Source organism: Lupinus angustifolius, chromosome LG09 (assembly GCF_001865875.1).
Source record: "Lupinus angustifolius cultivar Tanjil chromosome LG09, LupAngTanjil_v1.0, whole genome shotgun sequence".
In the NCBI taxonomy this organism is placed as follows: Eukaryota; Viridiplantae; Streptophyta; class Magnoliopsida; order Fabales; family Fabaceae; genus Lupinus; species Lupinus angustifolius.
The window spans coordinates 7887623-7912028 of NC_032017.1; the positions used below are offsets into that span (position 1 = coordinate 7887623).

The window sequence follows — 24406 nt, forward strand, 5'->3', positions numbered from 1 at the left end:
CAAAGAATCATGCAATATGAATATGAAGACTAAAGCCTTATCATGATCTAATCTTTCTCCTAATTCAACACTCTCTAATAGATTCTAACAATGATGATCTAGATTTATTCTCTTGTGTTTTTCACTCTTCTTTTTCCTTCTTTCTTACTTCGTCGTTTATGCAATTAAGCCAGTATTTATACAAAACAGAATTTGGCTCTCAAAAACAGTTTTCAGTTATGTTGTTGAAACAGCAGAAAAACACTTACGTTAATCGATTAACCAGTGTAAAAATTCACTTGTTAATGTATGGTAAACTCCATATATGATACATGCTCATGCAATACATGATTTCCAAAATATAATACCTTTAATGCATAAAATCAATGTATATAAATGCATGAACCTAATTATCATATATTTCTAGATGATGTCTTATTTTAATGGATTGATTACTTTATTATGTCTTGTGAGACTCACACCTAGGTTTACCTAACCTAGACTCAATATCTATGGCAAGCATCTTAGACTTCTAAAAAGATAATAAAGAGTTATAGCATAGACACCACTTGAGCCCTCAACATGTTGATTGTTGAGCCATCTTCAAGCTTTAGCTAATTCCTTGTCTTCATCAAAACATAGGCAAACGTTGCTAATGCAATCCTTGACGATTTGTACTCTCACTTAATTGTCATATCATATCCTTGAGACATATCATCTAGTTAATTGTATGTTCATGCATTAATCATACATGTTATATGTGCATATTAGGCATAATATAATTGTTAGAACATGTATATATGTAGTGCATAACGTATGAGAAATTTACCTTTTGAAACATGTACTTTAATGTGTCAGTTAATCAATTAATGTGGTGACTTAATCGATTAACTCAACTGCTTTTCTTTTAAATCAATGCTTTCTGTTACAACTGTTTTCTGTATCATTCTGTTGCATGGTTAATCGATTAACTGGTAGCCTTAATCGATTAACAGGTCTGTTACTTGTTATAACTGATTTCTGTTTTAATCGTTTAACTGTTTGCAACGAATCTAACTGCCAAAACTACTTGCTATAAATAAGAGGCAACGTTCAGAAAACCGCAGCATTGCATTCTATTGTATATGGCTGATTTTAGAGAGCGTTTTACATTTTGTTTATTGTTTTTGCAAGAGAGTTGCATGTATGATAAGAGAGTTTTTATGCTGAATTGAGTTCTGAATTCTTGCATATTGTTTTTACATATTTCATATACTCATTCTTATCTTGCTCACATGTTCATGCATTATATAGATTGATAGAGAGATTATTTGATTTCTGTTTGATTAACTCAAATGATTATTGATGGCTTGAGTGATTAGTGAGTGGGTTAGTCTTTAGATCTTTTCTTGTTATATTCCAAGCATTATTGTGCTTAGTATACCTTACTTTTTAATCTGTTTTCATGTATTTCTAGATTAATCTTTTGATGTCATATCACCATAGAGATTAAGGTCCTTCACCAAGGCTAGGAGGTCTTGATTTGAGGACAAGAATCTTGGCTAAGGCTGTTTCGTGATAAAGGTTTTCTCAGGCGAACGGTAGAGTCAAACCAAGGATTTAGGGGTCCTAGATTTCAAGAAAGAAGTGTCTTATGTGCTTGTAATTGAATTGGTGTGTGTATTCATACTTTAAATCAACATTGTGAAGAATAAAATCTCCCTAGATCAGAAGGGGATGCCTGGATGTAGTTTCCAGTGGGTCACAAACAAACCAGGATAAAAATCCACTTGTGCGCTCTTTTTCTCTCTGAATCTTCTTTTAGTTTCTTGCTGTTATAAATTAAATTTGTAGCTAATATTTTGGATATTTGTTTACTGCCATATGCTAATTGTTTGTACTTAAAAATATCTGTATTATCTCTGTTCAATTGTTTTTAAATAACTGTGCAATTTGTCTCTCTAACCATTATGTTCTGTGCATGAGTTAATCGATTACGACTAGGTGTTAATCGATTAACTGTGTTGTTTCCAGAAATTGGATTTTGATGCAAGAAACGGTGATTGATAACCGCTACACCTATTCAACCCCCCTTCTAGGTGTTCTTAGGCCACTGATACCTAACATTATGGGTATCTCCTCATCCTTTGGATAAGAAGATAGAGAGGAGTGGAATGGAACATAACAGAATGAGTTCCATCTACTTCTGTCCTTATGCCTAGTTTGGTTCTTATATCTAATTGGAATAATACAAATATTGAACAATGATATGTTTTCTCATACCATATCTTAAATCATATCATGTACCGATAGAATTGAAGCAAAAATTGAAAAAATGATGAATGTTTACTTTTTTTAATTAATATATCATGTTTTTAATGATTAAGGACATGGTTTAATATGGTTTGGCCACCCTTCCAAGATTCTAAAATAGTATTTACAACAATGCAATCAAGATATTTTTTGCAACACTATTCCATCCAACTGAGTGAACGAGATGAGGTTGTCATCTACTGAAGTCTAAAAAGATAGATGTACACACTATTATTCTCACAAGTTGATGATTATCAATATTTACCATCTATTTATCATAATCTTTGGTCAAAATCAATGCATAAATGTTTGCTAAAAATTCAAGAGAACAAAACAAATCTAAGATGCTCTTATCAAATCACAATTTCAAGAGGGCATTCAACTAAGATTTCCATTGAAAATAGTATAAACTTTTAATAGAAAATAGTATAAACTTTTATTATTTTTCTGGGATAAAGAGAATCCTTTTTTCTTCTTAAGATTTTCTATATTATTTAGTTAAGTATTATGTAAAGTAAAAAATATTATATATTATCCAATCATATATTAGTAATTTAATGCTCATGTACAATTTTTATTTCTTATTGATCAACCATTTTTGTTTGAGGACTTCACTAGATGATCAAAATCAATGTTATGAAATCAGAGATGAACATCAAACTAGAGGAGATCTCATATTAGCTTTATAGGATTAAATCGTTCAATCGGATAGGTGCTTTCATATATAGTTAATAATTTTTATTTATAAATATATAATTATATATAAATGGAAAAAATATATAATTAAGAATTATGTATAATTATATTAAAATAATATTTCTCAATCTTTTTTGACCGAAGTAAAAACAAAACATTAGAAAATGTTCCATTTTTTTAATTTTAAAGTGAATCATCTAGTTCACTTCTTGGGTTATTATGGTTTAACCATGTTTAATATAGTATGACCAGAATTTCTCCAGTTCAAAACAGTCTAACCCCTCATTCGATTAAGACAACAAGCTATAATCATTTTCAAGTTCGGTCAGTAATCAAACTAGTTGGACTGTCTGGTTCAGTCTGGTTCTTACAACTTTGATCGAAATTCATATTAGGCCTTTTTTTAATTTGAAATGAATCAGGAAATATCCAATGATCATTTAAGGAAATTTTGTTTTTTAGTACTTATAATATCATTAATGAATCCAGCCATCTCTATCCTGGATGTTATTCATATTTGAAATAAACTTGATTTAAATAAATTGTTGTATATTTTATAATTATTTTTTATTAAATTATTATATAATCTAAACTTCAAAAACAATATCTAAAATTTCTTTATATATTACTGATTTATATATTATCTAATGGATATATGTACCCAAAAATATCAGCGGGTAGGTTTTTAAATTTTAATAATTAGAGTACTTGTTAAATTTTATAAAATGGCAAATATGAAATGAAAATTGAACTCTATTCAATTCTCTCATTTTGAAAATTCATTTATTAATATATTTAATAATTTAATGTTCATTTATTATTTTCTATGTCTTTTCCAGTTATAGTCATTTAACGTTCATTTATTTAAAAGGTTATCTTATAATGACGTTATTTTATGTAAAATTTTCTTGTATAAAAGTAGGTACCACAAAAGAAATTTTTTAATTATATTAAATGGTTTTTCTTATTTTCAAAATTTATTATTTTTATTCTTAATCATTTCTATATCATTAAATAATATATTATCTACTTTACATGTATATATAATCATATATTGCTAAAGTATTATTAAGTATGGCTCGCAGTAAATCGAATTAACTCGGTATTCATTCGAAACTCGATTCGTTATTTAGCTCGATAAACTTAGTTCACGAACCAAATGAGTCAAATTTGAGTTAGAAATTGAACACGTTAAATGAACAAGTCGAACTTAAGTTAGATACAGTTCAACTTATTAGGTTCATGAGCGGGCTCGATATATATATATATATAAATATATAATAACAATAAATATAAAAATAATGTATGAATCATAATAAACATTAAAATTAGTTTTATACATATACATATATAGGGAGCTACTCAAGTGAAGACAATTCTCATATAAAAATTGTAAGAACAATAAATATGGATCTTCCAACCAATCATGGATTATTAGGATTAAAATTAGTTATTGATCACATGATAGTCATGTGCATATATCTTTTAATCTTAATCGTTCAATCAAGATTCAATGGTATATATTAAGTATTCTCATTTCTCATAATAAAACATTGTTTTCAAGTGAGTAACTCCCAAACATATATATATATGTAGGGAATTACTCACATGAGAACAATGCACTATTGTGAGAAATGAGAACACTTAATATATATATATATAATATCATTGGATTTTGATTGAACGGTTAAGATTAAAAGATATATGCACATGACTATCATATGACCAATAAGTTGTAAGACTCATATTTATTGTTCTCATAATTTTTATATAAGAACTTTTTTCTCTATATATATAACCTTTGTAGTATTTTTAAAAATGAAATAATTAATTGAGGTGTCCAAATGAACCAATTTGAATTAAGTCAAACACTTCGTGAACTTTTACCGAGCCAAACTCGAGCTAAAAAAATAACTCCTATCAAACTCGAGTCGAGTTTTGAGCCGAACCAATCCTTATCGAGCTGAACTGAACTGAGTTCTGGTTCGACTCGGTTCGGCTCGTTTTCAGCTCTATTATTAAGTTTGACTAGGGATAGCAATAGGCATGGGTAGTGTTCCTAAACCAGACATTTAACGAGTTTTTAATTTTAATTATATATTTATATATTTTGTAATAATCATTTTGTAAAAATAATTATTACATGAATAATATGATATTTATATGATAAATTTACTATCATAGTTAAATAGGTGTAATTTATTATCAAACAATAATAAAGTATATGATATATAATTTTAAAATAATAAAAAAACTATAATATATATCAAAAAATAATTTATAAATTAATTTATAAATTCGCAAGTATCCATAGGGCAGATATCAAAAAACTCATTTCCACCCATTAACTATTATTACAGGTCCGTTATAGGTATTTCCACTGATATTTATGAGTCATGTTTTTTGCCATCCTTAAGTTTGACCAGTGTTGTTAAAACCGTACCGGTTATCAAACCGGTCAGGTACTGGTATAGTGGTACAATGGTTCAACCAGTGGTTCAGTAATTAAACCGCATGCCGGTTAAACCGGACATAACTACTTATATATATATATAAACCTATAACAAAAAAAATTCAAATAGGTAGATACTCAAATTTATAATCCATATTTATAATCTACTCAACATTCACAAAAATAAACAACTTTAAGTCTTTAACAAATTCAAAGTCTAAATTAAAAAACATATATAAATCCAAAAGTATCACTTAACAACCACAAAATATAAATATATGACATAACTTCACAACTCATTCTATAAAACAAATAAATTTAGAGTTTTAACATTTAATATGAAGGAGTCAAAGTTATCTTATATGAATATTATATTTTTCTACCAAATCCTATCTTCAGACAGTACTCCAAGATTACACAAATGTCACTGAGATTACACACGAATGTTATAAACCAAAAAAATATGTAATTTAAATATGTTTTAGAAGCATGTGCCTTGAAGTGTTGAAGAAGAGTTGGAAAGATGGGTTGGTTTTTAAGTTTTAAAAAAAATATATATATGTGTATAAACCAACCGGTTTAGTAAAATACCGGCCGGTTCACCAGTTTTGACCGGTTTTAACCGGTTTTGACCGGTTTTGATACTTGGCCGGTTCAACACCTATACCGTACCGGTTAGGGGCCCGGTTCACCGGTTTTCCGGTTGAACCGGCCGGTACGGTACGGTTTTTATAACTATGAGTTTGACCATCAAAATGGTTTCTTTTTTAGTACACTTTAAATATATATATATATATTAAATAAATATTAAAATCATTTAAATTCTCCCGTTAAAAGAATTTATTAATATATTAAGTAATTGGAATATTTGAAAATTACATCATTGTAATTCTTGTTTTGTCCATTTAATTTTTTCTAAAGAGTAAATAAAAGATTAAGTCAATAATATAAAAAGGAAAATATCTTCCTAAAAATTTTCCTTGTATATATTATTAATATATGAAAATAGACGGGACTGATGAGTCTGATCCACCAAAGTTCAAAAATTATAAGGCTTTAGTATCTTATTAGATAATTTTTGTTAAATTTGGACTTTTTAGTGTAGACAAACTGAATTATTTTAAAATCAAGATTGGGCTGAACTTACATGGTCTAGTTCATGTTACCTTTCTCTTCCTAAAAATGTAAGGTTACTTTAAAATATAATGGTTGATTCTTTGAATTTGTAATAAAAAGTAGATAATAAATATTAATATTATCAATTTTTGAAAAGAAAAAAACAAAGAAATGTTTATTAACATTAACATTTATTAGGTATAATGATATTCTGAAATCATGGTTATATTATGACCTATAGAATTCCTTCTCATATGGAGTCTATAATTTAATTACTAAAAACTCTAATAACAACATGATATAATTCTTGATATTCTTCACATGTTTATATATTAAAGTGAATTCATCAATTATATTTTTCTTGGAAATGATACTCCAATAAAAATGAGAAATTAAATAAAAAGTGTAATATATATGCATTGTCAGTATATCATTCACTCTTCATTTGCTTTTTTCTTTAAAAGTCAACAACCTTTTAGGTAATGAACTAATCTTTTTCGAGATGTATAGATGCCCCTCCCAACAAGTGTCACTCATAGGAATCAAACATTTGATCTTTTAGTTATCCTGAGAATTTAGCAGGACCTTACACCACTACATCAATACTTTGATGATAGTATACTCTTACTCGGACAATACATGTATTTTTTCTCTTTAATAAATGAGTAATATTAAAAGTCAAATAAGCGAGCATGATCAAATATCTTAACTCAAACTTAAGGCATTTGACCTATGAGTTTGGTCAGATTGAGCATAAAAAGTGTTTTAAAAAATTTATATATTAATATCAAATTATATATATATATATATATATATATTAAAATATATATAATTTAAATAATCATTTTTAATATTTTATGAATCAGTCTACCATAAATTGCAACCCACTTACCAAAAAAATCATTATGTGATAATATATTACTATTTTTTTTTAAGTTTCACCATACCATTGGTTTTTTTTGTACATCTTAAATCATATTAAATGAAAATCAATTTATTAGTAACTTGGAAATATGAAGGTAAATTATTAGAGATAATATTATATGTGTGGGATATATATAAATTATTAGTTTATTCTTTTTAATGATAGTGTTTTATTTAAAATCTTTTTGGTAATAGTTACATAAAAGAAAATCTATATTATATACCTTAAATGAAAAACTCTTTTGCTTTCTTCTTATCTTTTACCCAAAATAAAAATAGTATATACCTTAAATAAAAAATAAATAGCCTTTACATTTATGTACTTCAACACTTTCTATACATTAGTTTCTTATTGATCAAACTTTTTTGTTTGAGGTTCTCTATAATTAAAAGTTATATTTGACCTCGTCTACTTTGAATTAAGTTGGGATCTAAATAATAGACACTTTTATTATTATATAAAATAGAAAATTAATTTCTTATTTGTCTGCGATAATTTCAATACACTATTCTCTCTTACTTTGTGTTACCCCTCTCTTGTTGTATGCCATGAATAATCTAATGGAATCACCTAACATGAAAAATATTCTTCCAATTATTAATGTGTCACTTCCTAATGAAAATTATATATTGAGATTGTTAAAAAATATGTCATTGGATACACATTAGAAAAACTCTTAATAAGAACGGGCAATTAGGTAAACATTCATAGTATTTAGAGTAAATTACTCTGACACTCCCTGAGATTTAGTGAAATTACACAAACCACCCCTCACTTTTCTAAACTTACACAAACCTCCCCTAGTTTTGTAATTTTATTACACTGACCACCCCTGCATAAGAAATAAGTGTAATCTTTTAAACAAAAAATATGATAAATGCAATTAAGTTAAACAAAACATGATATATTGTGTAGACAAATCTAAATAAGATACAAATTAATGTATCTTTATTATTTTTTGTTACAAAATGCATCAACAATTATAAAGAAATATTGTTTAAATCACTCTTATAATGTAGTGTAACGAACCAAAAATAATAAAGATATATTGATTTGTATATTATTTAGACTTGTCTACACAATATATCATGTTTTGTTTAACTTAATTGCATTTATCACATTTTTTGTTTAAAAAATTACACTTATTTATTATACAGGGGTGGTCAGTGTAATGAATGTATAAAACTATGGGAGATTTGTGTAAGTTTAGAAAAGTGAGGGGTGGTTTGTGTAATTTCACTAAAACGTAGGGGGTGCCAGTATAATTTACTCTAGTATTTACTACATGTATTGCATAATGGATATGAAAAAATATATCATTATGCAAATAGGTGTAGAACCCATAAAGATTCACCTAGAATATAGTTACTAAATTTATAGTATTTGTTCTTTGGTCTTAGGAGGATGAAATTTGGATGTGTAAAAGCTAACGTGAAATCATCTAGTATTGCATGAGAGATGCTTGAGTGCATTCGGACATGTACTTGAAAATGTTATCTGACGATCAAGTCTGTATATGAGAGAATAATATCAAGAGATAAAGTATAAGCAAGTGAGAGAGTGAGTGAATAAGTAAGTAAACTTTCTTACCATATTTACAATGGAGAGGTGAGAGAAATATTCTCTTGTAGATGTTTTTGGTTTGACCGACCAAACGGCTTGTCAGGTCTGCTCCAGACAAGCAAAGGTTGTTTTTCCCGTGTCGGATGGCTCTAGCTAGTCCATACTCCGTGGAATGGGTTGAGCAGTCGTACTGCAAATAAATCTTGTTATTTGATCGAAAGCATAGTAGCATGTGGCTTGCAGTAGAGGTCTATATTGTTCACTGGATGTGACAACCCTATGCAGGCGACGTAGCAAGGGAGTGTCAGAAGTGGACCTTGTGTTGTATCTTTGTTTCTTCCCGGTTGATGAGACATCTTTCTAGATCCTCCGGTCACTCGACTAAGGCCCGATGAAGCTCATGAAGTACTCATTCTCTCTGTCTCTATGTTGACAGCTTAACCTTACCCGATCGTAATGTGTCTTTTTAGAGTGGGACAAAACATTATTTATTAGTACGTATATTTCATACTTGCTTATAATTTATGGCTTTTTTTTAGTATAATTAGAAGTCTTGAATTTGAATCTTGAGATAATTCTATATCAAGAGATCCTTCCTATGGTAAGCTCATGAAATTATGTTTGTGATTGTTTATGTTATTAAATGTAACGTTTAAAAATCAACATTCAAATAATATAACCCCTCAATAAATGCTTATCAAGCACTATAAAATCTACGTAGTATGATAATTGTTTGATGGAGGCATTCAATATTTGAAATAGAAGGATTAAGTGATCTTTGCTTAAGTGATATTTGAATCTTAGGTAAATCCTTACCTTTTCACTTTTATATAAACCTTTTCTGTGTCAAATAAAGCAAGAGGAAGATATCTATATAGCAATTTTATTCTTATAAAAAATGTTCAAAAGATAAATTGTTTCATTTTCAAGGGCTAAGGCAATGACTAGTCCCTTTTCATTCCTATAAAAAAAAGTTGTTTTATAAATTAAAAAAATCAATTTTCAAGAATAGGGCAATGACATTATAACACCTAAAAAAGTAATCAAATTTTTTTTCCCATTTATGGACAAACAACAAGTTTTATAATATTTAAAAATAATAATTTTAATGCATCATATACAAAAAATTTACATCATGGTCCAATCATATATTATCACATCATTAAAAAAATTTGACCATTCACAATAACTACTCCAAGAGTAACCCATGATAATATATGAATGGGTGATATTATAAGAAACACATTAAAATTAAAGTCATGAATATTCAAATAGCATTATTCCAAATGATCATAGAAAAACATACACCACAATAAGTCAAGGTAAAGTTTATGAAACATAAGTCTACTAAACCAAAAGTTGAATGTAAGATTCTTAATGGCCAAAAGTGGTGCCATCTAAGGGAACATCATTTTGTGAAGGCAAGTTTGTGTGATCACCAGCACCAGAGGATTCAGAAGGTGCATAGGAACTGTCACTTCGGCTATTTGATCCTTCTATATGATCATGTTCTGTGCATGTAGCCCCAGCCAAAAAATTCTGCATAAATTCCTAACATGTTAGTATGACAATGTTCCATATTTAAGAGTGTAATATCTATGCATCGATAGTGTGTAAAGATTTATATATAGTCAGTGCATTATTCATGATTCATTTGTATTACTTTTATCTGAATCAATGATAATTGAAGATGAATGTTAGATGATCGGTGTGTATATATTTTCTCGATATTTAATCTTCAAATGACAACATAACATCACAATAAACTAAAGCAACATAAAACATGTTTGCAGAAACAACAAACATGTATGCAGCAACAAAAAAACATGTTTGCAGCAAATGTTCCTTCTCATGTTACATCAGAGAAAAACTTACACTTACATGGAGACGTAACCAACACGTCATATTTAGATACACGTATATTTACGTTTGTAAGTGCTATTATTTAGCAAAATTTTTAATTAGAATTGTCAATCATCTATTGGTTGTCTCTACATAGATACGTCTTCACGTAAGGCTTTCTCGTTACATTATCTACCATTCTTCTAATCCTAGGGTATACTTTCATTAATTATGTGTTCTTTATCATTATTGCTTTTTTAAAAGGAAAGGAGAAAAATTGATGAACTAACATCACAATCATATTTACAATCTGTGATAGCGAATTAGTTTTCGAAATTAATGATAAGGATACACATACATATACATATAGATATGTAAAAGATTGGAGCAATGAATGTGGATTTGAATGTAGTAATCATTTGCATACAAATAATCATTGAGGGTTTGAATGAAGTAATCATAATAGAACTTCAACTTCGGTTTTCGAAAATCAGGATATCATTTAAAGCACTTTTTAATACTGTTAATAGAAGTAAACAAAGTTTCACAGGATTAAAATCTTCATGTAGATCACAATCATTCAATTATTTAACAACTTTAAACTACAGAATACAAGAATGGCCTTTGAAATCAAATACCTGAACAAGGAGTTCAGCTGTCTGTATTTCCGAAGAAGTCCCGCTGATTTCGACAGTCATCAGCCCTGGCATATACTCTGTCTCCCGAATTGTAACACTTGCTCCACTAGCACTACGAATGTAGCTGATATTCGCGCCTGATGCTCCAAATACAGCATCTGCGTATGACATAGGAATTTGCATGTATTGTGTGTCCTGTGCGGTAGAAGGAAATTACGTGAAATCGTGATTAAAAAATGCTTCAAATGTCAATGCTGCTCTCTACTAGAAGAGTGAAACTTGCATAGGTACAACTAATCAGAATCTGATTAGTAATTGAATAATCTAAAAAGACAACAAAACCCTTGACAGATTATGATTGGTTGCGGACTTGCGGCTACACAACACATGCTTATACAAGGTTCACTCCTAAACGGAATCTCAAATTTGGCGAAAGAAAAACATACCTTAGTCTCAACCGACGATTTTGGTTCTACACTTGATGAATGAACTTCCATGGAAGAATCTGTTGCATAGGCAGGTGATGGATCCTGAGGAAGGTGGTAATAATTACCATAGTGGTTAAAATGCGGCATGTATTGATGGTTCGACGCAAAATCGTGTCCACCAGCAGCAGCAACAGGATTTTCTGGAACTCCTAGAGGAGGAAGACCCCAAGTTTGGGATTGTATCATATTGTTGTTAACTTGAACATCTAGCCTTTGCATCTGAATCATGGATGAGGAGGAAATAGGAGAACAATTTAGCACAATTGTGCATAATAACTCAAATATGACAAATATATAAACTATAAAACTTTTCTGCTATAATAAGAAAAAGCTCGTAAACTCGAAAGGAAACTTCAAACCCCTTGTTAATCAGAGCAAATTAGAGACTTGCCTGTTCTTCAAATACTCCGATTATGCTGTGATCGACCAAGAACTTACGTAAATGAAGTGCAATAAGTTCAACAGCCTTGTGAACTCCAGCAGATTCTCCGTGTATTTCGACAACACTATCATCTTCCAATGCAAAAACTGGTCTGCTTCCTGTTTCAAACAACATTGTTAAGGTATAATTTTTCGATAATCACAAACGTCTACAAACATTTAATATTCATCCAAAATTAGATGTCTTTAATAATGTTCATTTTATGTTTGTCCATTAAGCAAAAGCTAATGCATAAGTGCAGTGTTCAGCAGAAAACACATAAGAAACTCGATAACAAAGATTGAATGCAAATTGTGAGAATATGCCAAAGAAGACCGAAATAAAAGACCTATAAACAAGAGGCGCTGAAAACAAAAATGTTGATTGACAAACACAAGTGACGCATATCATTATCAAAAATATTACTGCATCATCTACCATTCATATTTTATAACCACTGGCTTTTAAATATAAGTAATACAAATGAATGATGAATGATATACTGACTGTATATAAATCTTTACACAAAGTATAGATATTACACTCTTTACAATAGTTGTGAGCGAACCTGATCTGAGAACCCGTATAATGCAACCGGTATACTCTTGGATGGATTTTATTGTAAAACCTTGCTTGCCGATCAAGCTTCGTCCTTGACTATCTGGTACTAGAAGCCTAGTGATGATAGAGCATACAGCACCGGATGTGATAGAAGCAGTGTCATTGAGAACTTGTTCATGAACCCTTAACAAACCCTTGACGGCGGGTGGCACGGTGCAATGTGGTACTTCTCTTGCAGAAATCAATACCTTTTTGAAAGCACCAAATAAAAGAGAAATCAGAAACATTAAGTACAAAATATCAAAAACAGATAAATTATCAAACTGGTTCAACAAAAACACAAACTTGCTGATGAGCAACATCATGGTAAAAGCAAAGAAAAAACGTTGCGTGTTAATATTATCCCCCCGACTCTTTGAATCGACCAAGTGTGGTGACAAGAAATGCACCAAATCGACCAAGTTCTTGAAGTTACCAGGTGCAGGCAAAGAAAGCTTTTTGCAACCAAACTCTGAACAAACTATTTCTGATTTCTTAACACAAAAACAGCATTTCCCTGCAGCTTGAACTTTGGCTCTTGGAGTTCGAAGCCACTTTTAGTCATTCATATTTGCTGGAAAACCTGCACATGTCCATTTGGTTATCGTGGCAACAAAAACTCTTTTTTTTATAATTTATCAATTCTTGTGATGTTTCATTTTCACTACTTTATGGTTCCTCTTCCTTCACAACTGTTTTATCTAATAAGATTCTTCCTCGCTATCATGTTTTATGATGATTGATACATCATTAATTTTCGATATCAAAATGGTGATATTTATATCTTTTTTTGTCAAGTAGAAGTTATATCTTTCAGGGTGAGCCTCGGCGCAATATTAAGGTTGCATGCCTTGTGACTTGGAGGTTGTGGGTTCAAATATTGGAAATAGCTTATTCGTTTGGAGGGTAAGACTGCATATATCTATTATCCTGGCTAGCTGGAAACCTCGTGCACGAGTTTAGACTAATCGTCGTAAGAGTTAAAATGGATACATGCTTAATAAGCATCACACGCAGCAGACAGAGATCACTATGCTAAATAAACATCATATGCATAAACAAAACTAACATATGAAAGATCATTCAACCCTCAATGCATAAAACAATAAGAAGGAAGTTCAAAACTGGACTCACTGCTCTTTCGGTTATTCCAGGTGGACCACTAAGAACTTTAATGCGCGCCATAGTCTCTTCGATGATTTTCTTAATATACTCGCCCTTAGGGCCAATAATGCAGCCAACTTGTTTCACCGGAACCAACAACCTGAAAATGTTTTGTCCAGGCCATCCTGGCCACTTTTCTGTTCTATTTCCTCTAAAGTCATTCTCGGATCCATGTTGTTCGGAAGTAGCAAAGTTTCCAATCATGTTTCCTTCAACATGATGCTCCTCAATGATATGCTCCTGTGAGTGATAATCTGTAGGAAAATCCCCAACTTCATGTCCATGAGAATAGTTCTCAGAAAGATTCGCATCTTCCTCAATTAAAGTGTCTGCATCATCATGTTCTTTGGGATGCGAAAATTCGAAGACAAAGGGTGCAATTCCCTGATCAATATGAATTTGTTGGGGGAGAATCGGCTCCTGAGGCACATATCCAACATCATGTTCATCAAAATGGTTTTCATTAGGATTGGCAGCATTCTCTACCAAAGTTCTTGCATCATGTTCATGAGGTCGCAGCAGCTCACGAAATTCATCGGTATTAATCTCAGTTTCCATATCAGAATTTATATCTATGAAAAAATCAGGACTCTTTGGCAAATATCCGAGATGACGTCCATCAAAATAGTTTTCATTAGGATTGGCTTCTCCAACCAAACCCCCTTCATCATATTGATCAGGGTGTAGTATGTTCGAAAATCCAAAGTTATCACTATCGTTTTCATCATCAAAATCAAATTTAGGAAAAAAATGCGGATCCTCGGGTATATATCCATCGCCTTCATGTCCATCACTATCTTCTCCAGCCATCCCTATATGTTTTTTCTGCAAAATCACTCAGGTCAAATTCTCAAATGTAAGTTCAACATATATGTTTTTTTTTGTGAAGAAACTTAAACAACCTTGCCTTTAGTCCTAGTAGAATTTCGAAATTAACCGCAAAAAGTGATTTTTTTCTGCAAACTCACTCGGTTCAAACAACTTCAATACCAATCTCAATAGAATACAAGTTCATCAGAAATCAAGGCATGCTTGTTTAGCCTTTAAGAAAATGACCCAGCAGAAAAGTCTTTTGCAAAAAGTGGCTACTTGAAAAGTTGAGAATATAACCGAATAGCTTATCATAAAAGCTGAACTTAAGCTTTTTTTTAAAGAACCAAATAAATGTACAAGGCAGAAACGATTATTTTATTAAAACAAATCTTTTTTGTGAAAATCTTGATCAAATGGACCCTTGATCAAATAAGCTGAATAAATGTAGCTTCTCAGATAAACTGAATTTCAGTTCTTTTTACGACCAGATAAATGTACAAGTCTCAGAAGTGATTTTCCAATAAAAGAATCACTTTTTAATGAAAAAAAGCTTAATCAGACATGCCCATGATCCCAGAACTTCAAAATTCAGAACTAAAAAAAAGTTGGAAAATGATCATGTAGTTGGTGAATGCAAGAGCGTGCAGAATTGTACAGAAACTGTAGATTGAAGTGAAAAGGAAGAAACAATAACAAAAAGTGAATTGGGTAACAGAGAATTGAAGAAACTTACATTGAATAGAAAAGAGACAGTGAGGAAGTAAATGGATACGCAGAAAGTTTAGGTTTTGTAAGAGAGAGAGAAAGAGAGAGAGAGATACGGTTTTTATATAGTTGAATAAGACACGTGTTAACTTGTACGAGAATGATGGTCCATTTTCATGTACTTTTACTTTTTTGTGCCATTTGTTGCTCCTGTTATTTGGACATCAACATTATCCTTAATCCTTAATAATAATAATAATACATAATCTTGGTTTTAGATTATGATGTTGACACTCTTTATGGGGCACACTTATCCTGTCACACATATTGTGTCACTCTATGTCCCATGAACATGTGATTGCTCAGAAAAATATATTTAAATTAAAATTTAATTATTAAATATTTTTTTGACCAATCATAAATTGATGGTACATGGAATGACACAAAGTGTGGGACAGCAGATGTGATCACCTCTTTATGATACATAGCCTTGTTTCGAACAAGACGTGGTAATAGGTCAAACCACCTATCATGAACTTATAATAGGATAAGTTAAACGTGAATTTTGTCGTGAATAGACTAACTCAGACTTTTTGAAAGGTTTATTTAGTTTAATAAGTCAGATTTTAGACATTCCAAAAGGCTTATTAAGTATAATAAACTGACAAATTTAGTTATATTATGTAATAATATTAACATTATATAATTTTAATATCAATAATGTTATTATATATGTGATTTTAACATAAAATATATACAAAAATATAATTTGATTTTAAGGGTTATAAGAGTCTAGTTAAAAGTATGTTTATTAACCTATTTAAATGTAGATATGATGGTCTATTTTGATATTATATAATATAATAAGTCTTTAAACAAACTAACATGTTAGGACATGCTTTTAAACAAGTGAGACATTGGCTTTGAAAAAAAAATTAAATAGACTAACATGTCAAACTCAGACTCTTATACGTTATATAAGTTCGATTTATTTAAGGCAAAATCTAGTCTGATTTGACCCTTACTCAGATATGAGAAGGAAACAACCTTGACATTTTTTGGGTCTCAAATATAAGTAAATTTATATGAATAAATTTAATTGTCTTTACATATTTCCAATTTCACTTTTAATGGAAACAATTTTCAATGTAGTGTTGAATGATAATTGAAATTATTTTTATTAAATAAACTTATTTTTAATCATTTCTATATCATTAAATTATATATTATCTACATTACCATATATATACATATATATATATATATATATAATCATATATTGCTAAAGTATTTATTAAGTATGACCATAAAAATTATTTCTTTTTAGTATTTATTAAATTATAAAAATGGCAAATATTAAAATCTTTTAAAATCTTGCATTAAAAATATTTCTTTATACATTAAGTAATTGGAATATTTGAAAATTATATCACTATATTTCATGTTTTGTCCATTTAATTTTTCTCTCTAAAGAGTAAATAAAAGATTAGGTCAACAATAATAAAAAGGGAATGCCTCTTCCCAAAAATTTCCCTTTCATAGATATATTGCTAGACCTATCAAAATAGTGGGGGCAGTCAGTCGATCTTGCCAAAGACCGAAAATTTTATAAGGCTTATTTACCTTATTAAATATTTTTATTAAACCGGCTCTTTTTAGCTAGATGATTCAGACTATTTTAAATCTGAGACCCGACTAGACTTATCCAATTTGATTTGTGCAACTCATTTTTCTTTTCTTTTCTTTTTGGGACTGTTGGCTTGGTAATAAATTTTAAGTGAAAGTTATTTTAGAACATAATTGTTTGTGAACTTATAATAAAAAATAAATAATAAATATTGGTGCTATGAACTTTAAAAAAATAAAGTAATATTTATTAATATTTATAAATTACAATGATATTCTGAAATCAATGTTATACTATAACATATAAAGTTTATTCTGGTCTTGAGTTTATAATGCAATAATTAGAAACTAAAACAACATGATATTATTCTTGAAAGTGTCTACATGTTTATATATGTTTATATATAAAAGTGAAGTCATTAATTATATTGTGTTTAGAAGTGAGAGTCCAATAAAAACAATAGGTTTAATAAATGAATTATATTAAAAGACATATAAATGGATTTGACATCAATCTTAACTCAAACTTAAGGCATTAGATTTAGAGTGAGGATCTTCTTATTGCAAGAGTAAGTTTTTTAAATTTACTCTCAATCATAGCCATCAATTATAGAGAAATCCAATGGTTGTGATTTACTCACTAATTCAAACCATTGGATTTTCCTAGAATTGATGGCTAGGATTGGGAGTAAGTTTGTTTAAATTGAAAAAATAAGTATGTTAAAAAAGTTATACATTAATATCAAACATTATATATCTTTTTAAAAAGTATATTAGAAAAAATTAAAATTTAAATAATTATATTGTAGTATTATGGGAAATATATCTTTGGACTTTTTAGCCTACTCCGAATCCAATATGAAAGTTTATATGTTATCTATATTACCAAAAAAAATCATTATATAATAATATATTACTAAAACATTTATGAAGTTTGACCATAGAAATGATACATCTTAAATTGTATTAAATGAAAATTCAATTATTAGTAACTTGGAAATATAAAGATAAATTATTAAATACTAATGTGTCGACAAGCATTCCTTGTCTGCCGACCCACATTATTATTTTTTATTAATAAATATTTAATTTTTACATATTTCATTTCTAAAATTATATCACTTTTTTGTATTAAATATACATAATATTATAATTTTTGTAATAAAAATATGAAAATGAATTGTGATATTATTAAAAATTACATTAGTGGTTTGATATTTTATGACAATGTTTTGAATTCAATTATTGCAAAATTATTTATGTTATAAAGGCAAACATAAAAACATTAGATATAGTAATGGGAAATTATTTGCAACTTGTATATTACAAAGGCAAATACAAAAAAAATTGATATAATAAAGGATAATATTGGAATATATAAATTACGCTTATTAAATTACATATTTGCTCCTTAATTATGTTTTAACTTTATATATTAATATAGATAATATTATGTGTGTGAGATATATAATTAATATGTATAATTTATAGATGTAATAAATAATAATGGTAATATTGGGATATTTTTTAAAATTGCATAAATATAAGTATGAATATAAAATATTATAGAGATAATATTAAAGAAATGTGTGTCCTATATATAATAATTAATATATATGGTTAAATAAATATAGTAAATAGTGTAAATTTGAAATATTCTAAAATATTAAATGCACTTTGATAATTGACAAATTAGTATATAAATAATCAAACTCTGTCGTAAAAGTATAAAGAAAAAGGTTGTTGAATCCACAATAACATGCTTGATACCAGCCTTTCAAATAAAAATTATTATTTGAAGTTATTGTTCAAAAGGTTGTTTAATTCGTGACATAATTAATCAAATTTGTAATATAATAGGGAAGGGAGTTAGGATTGAACTTCACACTTATAATCCATGCACACCTCATTCTTAAATTATATTCTTTCAGTAATGATTATTCATTGCAATGATGTCAATATTACTAAAAGCTAATATGTTAGTCAATTTAGCAACTTATGGAACAAAACTCTATGTCTTGCAACTTTACTCATAAGATTAAAATATATGACCCGCATAACATGTCTTTATGCCTAGTAGTCCATGCATGCAAAATTGAGTTAACTGCGATAGGTCAATTATATTAGCCGTCAATTTCTTGGTCTATACTAACAATTTATTACTCTATGTCTATGTCTACTAATCTAGATTAACAAAATTAAGTTATATCAACAATCAAGGATACATCTATGTCTAGTAATCTATGTCATCTAGTTTGAGAGTTATAAAATTACAACATTCGCACTATGTTATATAATAATAAATTAAAGTACATGATATGGCAAGTAATACAATTATATGTCTGGAAAATGTACAAATTGTTGAGTTATGCATGTTCAGAATAATGTAAGTAAAAGACTAAGCAATTTATTCAACAATTATGCAATAAGATGATCAAACTTAAAGCAAACATTAAGCAAATACAAAAACTCAAATATAATCAAAACTTCATGAATTAATATGCATACATCAAACTTATGTTACATTCAATCATAACAAGAGCATAGATTAACCTCTCTAATATATACACATTGATCCCCTGACTCAAATGAGTTAAACTATCCTAGAAATTCAGAAAAGAAGTATTACAAATCAATATTACAAAGTGTGTATCTAATGGTTCGAGTTGGAAGTCCTTAAATAGTGTATGTATGTTGGTTTTTGCGCTCAGTGCACCACCTATGCGCTGGGCGCAGCCTCCAGCTGGTTATGCGTGACCTTTTAGCACACCAACTTGTGTTGGCTGCATCTCCTTGCGCTCAGCACACCACCCATTGGGCTGAGCACAAATACATGTGCTTGGCGCATACGAAACAATGGCTAAATGCTAAATTTCATAATTTGATTTCACTAAGCACTAGGGGTTGTGTGGAGTGCTGGTTGCAAGCTTTTATTTTCACCAAGCGTGACCTCTACGCTAGGCATAGGCTCGCTAGAAATTTTTCGACTTGCACTGAGCGCAAAAAATGCATTTAGAGCAGCCAATTTTTCATATTTTATCGATTTGACCGTTCATATTGAAGATTCATTAGTTTGGAACAACATATTCAAAATTCAACTCTATCCCGTAGTGGACGAATGTAGTATCGCAATTTTATACTAACTATTTATGGTTGAATCCTTACTTTTGTTCAGAACTTATCTTTTTGTAATAATTCCTTTGGATTAAGCCCGCAAAACATTTTGGAGGTGATGCTTGGTCATTTAAAAAAGTTTTAATCATATATTAGTACAATTTTATTCATTTGAGTTAATTATATAGTTAAAGTGACATAAAAAACATATTATATATGATCAATTTGACACATAACATTCTTATCTCCATTTAATTGTTTTCTAAGGCCTAAAAAGTTCATATCACTGGCAAAGAAAAAAATCACTCCATTCAGGTTTTCTATTTATATAATGGTATAGATATTAAGTAACTTACTTTTCATTTAATATTTTCTCTGTTTTTTCCAAGTGATCATTTAAAACTTTATTTTTTTTAATGAGAAAATTTTATTTAAAATCTATTTTAGTGATAGTTGCCCCAAAAGAAAATCCTAAATTAATATTATATACTCTAAATGAAAAACTCTTTTGTTTTCTTCTTATCTTTTACCTAAAATATAAATAGTATATACCTTCAATGAAAATAAATATTCTTTATATTTAAATACATTAACACTGTCTATGCATTTCCTTATTTCTTATTGATCAAACTTTTTTTAGAGCCTCTATTATTGAAATTCATATTATTATTTTTGGTTTCTCACATATCCTCGCACCGGAGGCAATTATGTCCAAGCTGAGAACATCCACAGGTACGTGAGGCTAACTCTCCCAGTGAATATTTTTTTCATCCACAAGACTCGAATCCAAGACATTGCTTAAGGGAAATCAAGCATATACCACTTGAACCAACATCCGTCGGTATTAAATTGATGGTACATGGAATGACACAAAGTGTGGGACAGCAGATGTGATCACCTCTTTATGATACATAGCCTTGTTTCGAACAAGACGTGGTAATAGGTCAAACCACCTATCATGAACTTATAATAGGATAAGTTAAACGTGAATTTTGTCGTGAATAGACTAACTCAGACTTTTTGAAAGGTTTATTTAGTTTAATAAGTCAGATTTTAGACATTCCAAAAGGCTTATTAAGTATAATAAACTGACAAATTTAGTTATATTATGTAATAATATTAACATTATATAATTTTAATATCAATAATGTTATTATATATGTGATTTTAACATAAAATATATACAAAAATATAATTTGATTTTAAGGGTTATAAGAGTCTAGTTAAAAGTATGTTTATTAACCTATTTAAATGTAGATATGATGGTCTATTTTGATATTATATAATATAATAAGTCTTTAAACAAACTAACATGTTAGGACATGCTTTTAAACAAGTGAGACATTGGCTTTGAAAAAAAAATTAAATAGACTAACATGTCAAACTCAGACTCTTATACGTTATATAAGTTCGATTTATTTAAGGCAAAATCTAGTCTGATTTGACCCTTACTCAGATATGAGAAGGAAACAACCTTGACATTTTTTGGGTCTCAAATATAAGTAAATTTATATGAATAAATTTAATTGTCTTTACATATTTCCAATTTCACTTTTAATGGAAACAATTTTCAATGTAGTGTTGAATGATAATTGAAATTATTTTTATTAAATAAACTTATTTTTAATCATTTCTATATCATTAAATTATATATTATCTACATTACCATATATATACATATATATATATATATATATAATCATATATTGCTAAAGTATTTATTAAGTATGACCATAAAAATTATTTCTTTTTAGTATTTATTAAATTATAAAAATGGCAAATATTAAAATCTTTTAAAATCTTGCATTAAAAATATTTCTTTATACATTAAGTAATTGGAATATTTGAAAATTATATCACTATATTTCATGTTTTGTCCATTTAATTTTTCTCTCTAAAGAGTAAATAAAAGATTAGGTCAACAATAATAAAAAGGGAATGCCTCTTCCCAAAAATTTCCCTTTCATAGATATATTGCTAGACCTATCAAAATAGTGGGGGCAGTCAGTCGATCTTGCCAAAGACCGAAAATTTTATAAGGCTTATTTACCTTATTAAATATTTTTATTAAACCGGCTCTTTTTAGCTAGATGATTCAGACTATTTTAAATCTGAGACCCGACTAGACTTATCCAATTTGATTTGTGCAACTCATTTTTCTTTTCTTTTCTTTTTGGGACTGTTGGCTTGGTAATAAATTTTAAGTGAAAGTTATTTTAGAACATAATTGTTTGTGAACTTATAATAAAAAATAAATAATAAATATTGGTGCTATGAACTTTAAAAAAATAAAGTAATATTTATTAATATTTATAAATTACAATGATATTCTGAAATCAATGTTATACTATAACATATAAAGTTTATTCTGGTCTTGAGTTTATAATGCAATAATTAGAAACTAAAACAACATGATATTATTCTTGAAAGTGTCTACATGTTTATATATGTTTATATATAAAAGTGAAGTCATTAATTATATTGTGTTTAGAAGTGAGAGTCCAATAAAAACAATAGGTTTAATAAATGAATTATATTAAAAGACATATAAATGGATTTGACATCAATCTTAACTCAAACTTAAGGCATTAGATTTAGAGTGAGGATCTTCTTATTGCAAGAGTAAGTTTTTTAAATTTACTCTCAATCATAGCCATCAATTATAGAGAAATCCAATGGTTGTGATTTACTCACTAATTCAAACCATTGGATTTTCCTAGAATTGATGGCTAGGATTGGGAGTAAGTTTGTTTAAATTGAAAAAATAAGTATGTTAAAAAAGTTATACATTAATATCAAACATTATATATCTTTTTAAAAAGTATATTAGAAAAAATTAAAATTTAAATAATTATATTGTAGTATTATGGGAAATATATCTTTGGACTTTTTAGCCTACTCCGAATCCAATATGAAAGTTTATATGTTATCTATATTACCAAAAAAAATCATTATATAATAATATATTACTAAAACATTTATGAAGTTTGACCATAGAAATGATACATCTTAAATTGTATTAAATGAAAATTCAATTATTAGTAACTTGGAAATATAAAGATAAATTATTAAATACTAATGTGTCGACAAGCATTCCTTGTCTGCCGACCCACATTATTATTTTTTATTAATAAATATTTAATTTTTACATATTTCATTTCTAAAATTATATCACTTTTTTGTATTAAATATACATAATATTATAATTTTTGTAATAAAAATATGAAAATGAATTGTGATATTATTAAAAATTACATTAGTGGTTTGATATTTTATGACAATGTTTTGAATTCAATTATTGCAAAATTATTTATGTTATAAAGGCAAACATAAAAACATTAGATATAGTAATGGGAAATTATTTGCAACTTGTATATTACAAAGGCAAATACAAAAAAAATTGATATAATAAAGGATAATATTGGAATATATAAATTACGCTTATTAAATTACATATTTGCTCCTTAATTATGTTTTAACTTTATATATTAATATAGATAATATTATGTGTGTGAGATATATAATTAATATGTATAATTTATAGATGTAATAAATAATAATGGTAATATTGGGATATTTTTTAAAATTGCATAAATATAAGTATGAATATAAAATATTATAGAGATAATATTAAAGAAATGTGTGTCCTATATATAATAATTAATATATATGGTTAAATAAATATAGTAAATAGTGTAAATTTGAAATATTCTAAAATATTAAATGCACTTTGATAATTGACAAATTAGTATATAAATAATCAAACTCTGTCGTAAAAGTATAAAGAAAAAGGTTGTTGAATCCACAATAACATGCTTGATACCAGCCTTTCAAATAAAAATTATTATTTGAAGTTATTGTTCAAAAGGTTGTTTAATTCGTGACATAATTAATCAAATTTGTAATATAATAGGGAAGGGAGTTAGGATTGAACTTCACACTTATAATCCATGCACACCTCATTCTTAAATT

General features: G+C 28.3%; 1 protein-coding gene across 1 annotated transcript; it reads right to left on the reverse strand.

The window, feature by feature from the left end:
• LOC109357257 (flowering locus K homology domain-like) lies at positions 10312 to 15217 on the reverse strand. The gene is made up of 6 exons (XM_019601084.1): positions 14147 to 15217; positions 12981 to 13221; positions 12383 to 12531; positions 11950 to 12210; positions 11504 to 11698; positions 10312 to 10562 (listed from the first exon to the last, which is right to left on the reverse strand). The coding sequence occupies exons 1-6, from the start codon at positions 14984 to 14986 to the stop codon at positions 10398 to 10400; spliced, it is 1851 nt and encodes a 616-aa protein (XP_019456629.1). The 5' UTR covers positions 14987 to 15217; the 3' UTR covers positions 10312 to 10397.

Excerpts from the sequence above, each read along its gene's own strand:
- LOC109357257 (XM_019601084.1), bottom strand. The coding sequence starts at position 14,986 with ATGGCTGGAGAAGATAGTGATGGACATGAAGGCGATGGATATATACCC. Across the intron at positions 13,222-14,146 it reads CTGGAATAACCGAAAGAGCA|GTATTGATTTCTGCAAGAGA; the intron begins GTGAGTCCAGTT and ends GCTTTCAAAAAG. Across the intron at positions 12,532-12,980 it reads TATACGGGTTCTCAGATCAG|GAAGCAGACCAGTTTTTGCA; the intron begins GTTCGCTCACAA and ends TGTTTGAAACAG.